The 7,448-nt window shown below is 46.1% G+C and overlaps 1 protein-coding gene across 1 annotated transcript; it reads left to right on the top strand.

Annotated features, from left to right (window-relative positions):
- Positions 1 to 720: 720 nt before the first annotated feature.
- LOC127335780 (probable metal-nicotianamine transporter YSL9) lies at positions 721 to 5,157 on the top strand. The gene is made up of 8 exons (XM_071826646.1): positions 721 to 786; positions 1,346 to 1,771; positions 1,876 to 2,042; positions 3,175 to 3,272; positions 3,356 to 3,490; positions 3,590 to 3,779; positions 3,856 to 3,970; positions 4,043 to 5,157. The coding sequence occupies exons 2-8, from the start codon at positions 1,396 to 1,398 to the stop codon at positions 4,963 to 4,965; spliced, it is 2,004 nt and encodes a 667-aa protein (XP_071682747.1). The 5' UTR covers positions 721 to 786; positions 1,346 to 1,395; the 3' UTR covers positions 4,966 to 5,157.
- The last annotated feature ends 2,291 nt before the right edge of the window (positions 5,158 to 7,448 follow it).

Below are 7,448 nucleotides of genomic sequence, written 5' to 3'. Positions count from 1 at the left end.
CCTTTATTTATGAAGTGAAGCGAAAGACTATTTCGAGGAAAAAAACGATTCATAATAGAAACGAGCCCCTCCCATGTCGCTCCCATGAGTGACCTGGAGGAAACTGTAGGTGCCAGTCTGCCATCGGCCACCGCGTGGGTGCACATCCAGTCCTCCGCCGCCAGAGAGCACATGGTAGCGCAACGCAAGTTTCATCTTCGCGAGATCCGAACAACGGAGTGGCTATCGGGCTTCAACAGGTGGAGGCGCCAGCAGAGGTTGGCCGATTTGACCTATGGGGCGGAGGCACGGGAGGAGGTCGGCTGATATGACCTAACGGGTTAAGTGCTAAGAGTGTGTGCCGACCACAACGCGAAGGCTGGACAAGCAACCAATCAACCAATTAGGTCAAATTCATAATCGAGAACATGGCTCGACCTCATGGCTCATGCCCAAAGCATGAGACAGAAGAGAAACCTCTGCATCTGCCCGAATCCAACCCAGCAACTTGCCCTCACGATTCAGGGGAAGGAAACAGATGATAGCTGACGTCGCGCGTGGCATGGCACGAGGGAGCGCGGGCGGAGCACACGCCCCCGCCCGCCGGCGGTAGCAAACAAGCGGAGCGATCAGCAGAACACAGCGTGCGTGAAGCATGCTGCTCCACCGGGCCCTCCGGGCAGATGGCAACAAACGTGGACGCCTTTATATATCTATCACTCAGTCGCCGGTAGTAGTAGTCCACCCGCCACTACCACGTAGGATCGACGACTCCTGCCTGCGCTTCCACGATCATCCTTCCAGCAGGTAAAGTGCTGGTATCTGCAACTTCAGATTCAGACTGTGCAAGGAGAAGTACGAATCCAACCCATCATAGTGCGATGATCTTGCTTAAATCATTTCTGTGTTGACTGTGTTTGGTTCTTTAAATTTGACCAAAATATTTTCTTGTTGCTCTATCGGAGACTCTTGAGTTCTTTGTCCATCATTTTCCCTCTCTTTTCGTGACGTGCTCCTCGGCTCTCTTTCTCAGCAAAGCTCTATTACCTGGTTTTTTCTTCTTGCCCTTTCGGTTGGGGTAGAGATTAGTTTGTGATTTATTTTCAGTTGTTCCAACTTTCCATTCCACTCAAGCAAAATTAATCATGCTCTTACTTTAGAGCTCTGGAAAAGTTCTCTTGCTTAAGTGCAGCTGCTACTGGTAGTAGAAGAGCTCACTAGGAGCACTAGCACCGTAATACTCCTGTCATCTCATGGTCAAATATTCATATAAACTGATATGAAAGGCTTATTTCATTAGCTCACAAATCATTTCACCCCGGACTTGAAACTAACGCCACGAAAACATTTTTTCCCCATGATGCAGGCGAGGGCGGAGGTAGCAGCCCCAGGCCGTCGCCACGCCGCGGGCTCGCGATGGCGCTCCACCAACGGGACACCGGCGGCAGAGGCAAAGAGAAGGAAGCCGAACTCTACGCCGACGACGCCGAGCCGGGTGCGCCCTCGCACGCGACCGGCCGCGTGCCGCCGTGGAGGGAGCAGCTAACGCTGCGCGGCCTGCTGGTGAGCGCGGCCGTCGGCACCATGTACAGCGTCATCGTGATGAAGCTCAACCTCACCACGGGGCTCAACCCCACCCTCAACGTCTCCGCCGCGCTCATCTCCTTCGTCATGCTCCGCGGCTGGACGCAGGCGCTGGCCCGCCTCGGCGTCGCCGTCCGCCCACTCACGCGCCAGGAGAACACCGTCGTCCAGACATGCGCCGTCGCTTGCTACAGCATCGGCTCCGCCGGTCAGCGCCACCAATCCCTCCTCACTTTGATTGTCAGGCTTGCTGCGGATACCCTGGATGTTGACGCGTACGTCCTTGAATTTTTCGTTGCTCCTCCTCCCCAGGTGGGTTCGGGTCCTACCTGCTTGGGCTCAACAAGAAGACCTACGAGATGGCGGGCACGGACATGGAGGGCAACGTGGGCACCAAAGAACCCGGCCTTGGGTGGATGATCGGATTTCTCTTGGCCGTCAGCTTCGTCGGGATCCTCGCGCTAGTCCCTCTCAGGAAGGTCGGTGAGCTCTCCCCCCACACGCCACATAGTCTTGGCAAGTTTTGGCATTCAGATCACGGCCACTCCCAACTGCGATTTTGCCTTTCGTCCCCAATTTTGTTCTTTTGCCAGTGCTCCTTGCGTAGTGGCCAATTCAGATCATCAGCTTCTTGGCATTTTCTTTTCTCCTTTCCGTAGCGCCAGGTGCTGTAGGAGTGTAGGTGCGTGCCTGACGGATTATGTAAGTAAGCTGAAATAAACGACAAATTTGATTCGGTTTTGTTATAGGTATATGGTGGTTTGACGTGAACGCTTCAATTTCCCTTATTTTCGGACTGCTTGGTTTGCTTGCCGTACTGTCTTTAGCCCAGTGATTGATTGTATTCATCACTTAGTCTTGCCAAAGCTTTTCTTAAGGCTTCAGTTAAGTCCTACATCACATACTTTTTTTTTGCGGGTAAAAGAGGATTTCATTACTCAGAAAGTGTTACAAGATGCTCCAAATCCAGTTCACGAACCATGCTTGCAGGACCTGAACCGAGCCATATATTAGATTGGTACTCTGCTCTTGCAAAATTTGCAAGGCAGTGGCTAACCCTAACTTGCGAGCGATCCACTTTTACAAACTTGCACACACTATCTAGACTAGATAGCCTTTTAATCTCCGAAAATAAATGCATAAGAAGCCACCTATCTGGTTGGCGTTCCTGAACATTCGATATAAGCTGAAGGCAGCCCTCCGTCACATACATTGGCTAAGTTATAGCTCTATGGAATATTGTCTATGTTTTTGTTTAGTTGAAGCCTAAACATGGAAGTATGTCAAACTTGTTGGCCTAACTTGTGAGAAAAATAGAGCCAGGGAATGCACTGATTATGTCAAAAAAGGTACTACAGTAGATAAATCGCCTATGGCTTCAGGTACATATTTCTAAAATTAATTGTGCACTTTGAAAAATTAAGAGCATTCCGCAGGCCGCAGCTATATGCCAGTTCAGTTGGCTTATCATGTTGTGAACCCTTTCAAACTGAATGTGATCCCTGGATACCATTTTCTTGTTAGGTTCAACAGCTCCAGTTGTTTGACATCACTTGTAAATGCACAATTTAGTGTGAAGCATAATTGTGTAGAACTTTTGTAAAATTTCAGATTTTGGTGATCGACTACAAATTAACTTACCCAAGCGGAACAGCAACCGCTGTGCTTATAAATGGATTTCATGCGCCTCAAGCAGATGAAGTGGCGAAGTAGGTGTTTCAGCAAGAATTAAAAATAAGTAAATAAAATTTGACATTTTTACTAAATTTGATCTTCTTCATGGTAATTTCAGGATGCAAGTGAACGGATTCACAAAATACTTTGCTATCAGCTTCGTCTGGAGCTTTTTCCAGTGGTTTTACTCTGGTGGAGATAATTGTGGGTTTTCACAGTTTCCCACTCTTGGACTACGAGCTTGGAAACAATCGTAACACCTGATACTTTTCTTATTAATTATTATACTCCATTCTTCACTAAAATCACTAGTAAGAATTTGACATGATTAAATTTTATGCTGTGGTGTCAGGTTCTTCTTTGATTTCAACCTCACATATGTTGGGGCCGGGATGATTTGCCCCCATCTTATTAATATATCTCTCCTTGTCGGTTCTATTCTCTCTTGGGGTATAATGTGGCCACTGATTGCTGATCTGAAAGGAAGCTGGTATTCAGCAGATTTACCAGAAAGCAGCATGAAAAGCCTGCAAGGTTATAAGGTATGGTTCCCAATTTAATTAGTTGTTGCGTCTGTGATTTGCGATCTTTTGTTTCTTATCTGTCTCTCATTCTCAGGCTTTCATATGCATATCTCTCATCCTAGGAGACGGTGTGTACAATTTTGGAAAGGTTATGCTGAAAACCATTTGGAGTATACTTGACAAATCAAAACAGAACGACGCCAAGAAAGGTAAATGTCTTAGCACACATCCTTTTTTTTATGTATCAATGATCTAATGTGGGGTTTTCATTATGCTTCCAGAGGAAGATATTTTGGCGCTCGATGAACTTCACCGCAATGAAGTTTTTATAAGAGACAGTCTCCCTAATTGGATAGCCATCTTGGGTTACTTTGCACTATCAGTCGCTGCTGTAATTACAATTCCCTTGATTTTCCCTGAGATGAAGTGGTACTATGCTATCATAGCATACATATTGGCACCTGCCTTGGGTTTCTCCAATGCCTACGGATCTGGGCTTACTGACATCAACATGGCTTACAACTATGGAAAAATTGCCCTCCTCATTCTTGCATCCACTGTTGGAAAAGAACATGGTGTAATTGCTGGGATGGTAGGCTGTGGTATGGTGAAATGTATGACATCAATATCAGCTGATCTGATGCAGGATTTCAAAACTGGACATCTTACATTAACATCACCTAGATCAATGCTTATTGCTCAGATTGTTGGCACCGCCATGGGCTGTGTCATCTCACCCCTAACATTCTTTGTGTTCTACAATGCCTTTGACATAGGCAACCAGAATGGGCCCTGGAAGGCACCGTATGCTCTAATATACCGAAACGTTGCAATTCTTGGTGTACAGGGCTCATCTGCTTTGCCGTTGCATTGCTTGCAGCTGTGCTATGGATTCTTCGCCTTCGCGTTGGTGGCCAACCTTATGAGGGATTTCCTCCCGCGGAAGTATGGCAAATGGATTCCCTTGCCCATGGCAATGGGGTTTCCATTCCTTGTTGGCGCGAGCTTTGCCATCGACATGTGTGTCGGGAGCTTGATAGTCTATATCTGGCACAAGATTGACAGAAGCAAAGCAGTGCATATGGTGCCGGCAGTTGCGTCTGGTTTTATATGCGGGGATGGACTGTGGATCTTTCCAGCTTCCTTGCTTGCACTGGCCAAGATCACTCCACCAATGTGCATGGCATTTGATCCTACATACTAGATGGCTATCATGCTCGGTAGTAGTCGCAGCTCCATGACTGAGATTTTGCATGCTAGGGTGAATAACCTGAATGGTAAATCCGCAGGGTGTAAAATTGTAAGAAAGTGTCTTTCAGGAGCAGATGATCCAATTGTCAAATATCGGTTTCCAGTTGTTCTCTGCAAACCGTATGAAAAAGTATCATCTTGTCAATTAGCAAATAGCAAACTGTTGCAGGCCAAAAAAAAAACAAGGGGGTTTGGGTATTTTGGACCTGGATATTATGAATATTGCTCTGCTGGACAAATAGTTATGGAAACTTTCTAATGAAAACTGGCCTTTGGCAACTAGTTAAACAGTACCTGCAAAATCAAACTCTTTGTTAGGAACATGGGGGTTCCCACTTTTGGCAAGGGCTTATATAGAATTAAAAGAAGTTTTCTGGAGATGCTGTAAAATAAGATTGGGGATGAGAGGAAAAACTAGCTTTTGGTAGGACCATTGGCTTACTGATGAGAGTTCTGCTATAAAAATCCTAAGACTTTTTTTATGTTTGGATTAATTGAAATGTGACTGTTAGAGATGTAATGGATACCGGGATTGTTTCTTTAAGATTTAGGAGGGCCATGGTTGGATCTTTGAGAGAGCAATGGAGACAATTAAAATTCCTTGTTTATAGGGTGATTTTAACTGAGGAACCAGATTAATTTGGAAATTGACGAATTATGGATGTTTCTTTGTTTTTTTTTTTGATATGGGAGCATAGCCCCGGCCTCTGCAAAATCATTCAGCTCTGCTATGCAATTTTGTGGAACTGTTCCTTATAAATGTTGTATGCTGATCCAAATTCATAAAAAAGGGTGGCTAACTTATGACGAGCGGAGTAAATCCGTCACCGGTAGGCTTGGGTAGAGAGGAGAGGAGTTTTTTAGTCGCTTCATTGGAAAACCCACAGCGTTGTGTAAACACTCTTGATATAGTTTTGCTTGCTAGCGTTCGTGATTTTCTCTCTTTCTTAGAGAGGTTTGTTTATAAAAATAAATTTATGTGGAAGATAAAAATCCCACTGAGGGTTAAAACTTTTTCTTTGGCTGGTTCTCAAAGGCAGCATCTTGACCAGAGATGTTTTATCACACAAGGGGGGGATGTGAGAAGTTTTTTCTGCAAAAATTTCAAAGAGTTCTAAAAGTAATAAATATTACAAATAGGTCATTTGGATCACCTAGCGAAGACTACAGACACTAGTCAAAGCCGAAGGCGCGCCACCGTCCTCGCTCCTCCATCATCGGAGGCAGGCAAATTTTATCGTAGTAAAGCTTGTTGTAGTAGACAGACGGAAGACCGACCGGATCCCAGAAAATCCACCGTACACACGACTTCATGCACCCCCGCCGACGGTAGACGCACAACCGAAGCGATGATAAGGCGGGAAGAACCTTATGTGAGAAGTTAACCTTGGTAGACAAGATTCAAGACCCTCTAGTCTAGGAGCCAGCCAGCCCTGCCCAGGGTTACATCACTAGGCCAATTATTGAGCCGATCATGATCACCACCATAAAACAATTCCGTGGGTACATTCCTAAGCTAACCGAAAATTTAAGAAGAGGTGCAGCATGGTCCATGCAGCCCACGGATTACGCTCAAAGCAACACAGTATGCTTAACCCGGTTTCAGTCTACATGCTACGGCTCCTCTACTTTTATGCTTGTTTGTGTTGTGCCCATTGCAATCAGGACCGATGCTGATACGCGACAGCGACGGGGGAGTATCTTGTGTGAACTGCCAACCTCCACATGAACCTCTCGGTGTGGACCGTCGTCCTTCACTCGTGTCTTCTCCCACTCACTCGAGCACGCGCACTGAAGATGCCCAGACAGTCTCGAATCCTCAGTGTGGCATTCTCTGTCTGACGGCACAAATCGGTCTCAATTATCGGCTTATCGCACGGCATCGATTGTCTGCCTAAGGGAGCCGTGCCCTTGTCACTTCTGTTTGATTGGCGATTCTGTCGCTCAACTTTGTGCAGGAGTTGGAGGGCCATGGCTGCCCGGATTAGGCCACGGAAAGCGGCATCCGATGCTCGATTTCGACCGTGGGCTCTGAAGTTCTACGACCGGATTGGATTTGGTCCGGAATTGTTCCCCTGATTCAGTGTGTCAGCTGTTGCTGCATCTGATTTCGAGATGTTTCGTCAAGCTCTTGGCGAAGAAGGGTGGCAACTGGCAACTGGCAAGAACAGATTTTGAAATCCTGAAAACCTGAACAGTTGTCTCTGCTTTGATCGTTTGATGCAATCATATGCAGTGCAATTCGATCTGGCATACACTACAGAGTAGACAATGGATAATTAACATCAAAATTCGTAAATTGCTTCAAGTCATTTTTCTTTTGGTCTGGAATCGCGTACTTTGTAGAACACTCTAGGGGAAATCGGCGATAGAAAGCAGAAAATGATTAAGTCAATCGATGGTTACTTGCTCGCTTACTCTGAAAATAGGTTCGTG

Source organism: Lolium perenne, chromosome 2, assembly GCF_019359855.2.
Source record: "Lolium perenne isolate Kyuss_39 chromosome 2, Kyuss_2.0, whole genome shotgun sequence".
Classification (NCBI taxonomy): Eukaryota; Viridiplantae; Streptophyta; class Magnoliopsida; order Poales; family Poaceae; genus Lolium; species Lolium perenne.
This window is presented reverse-complemented; position numbering and strand designations above follow the sequence as displayed.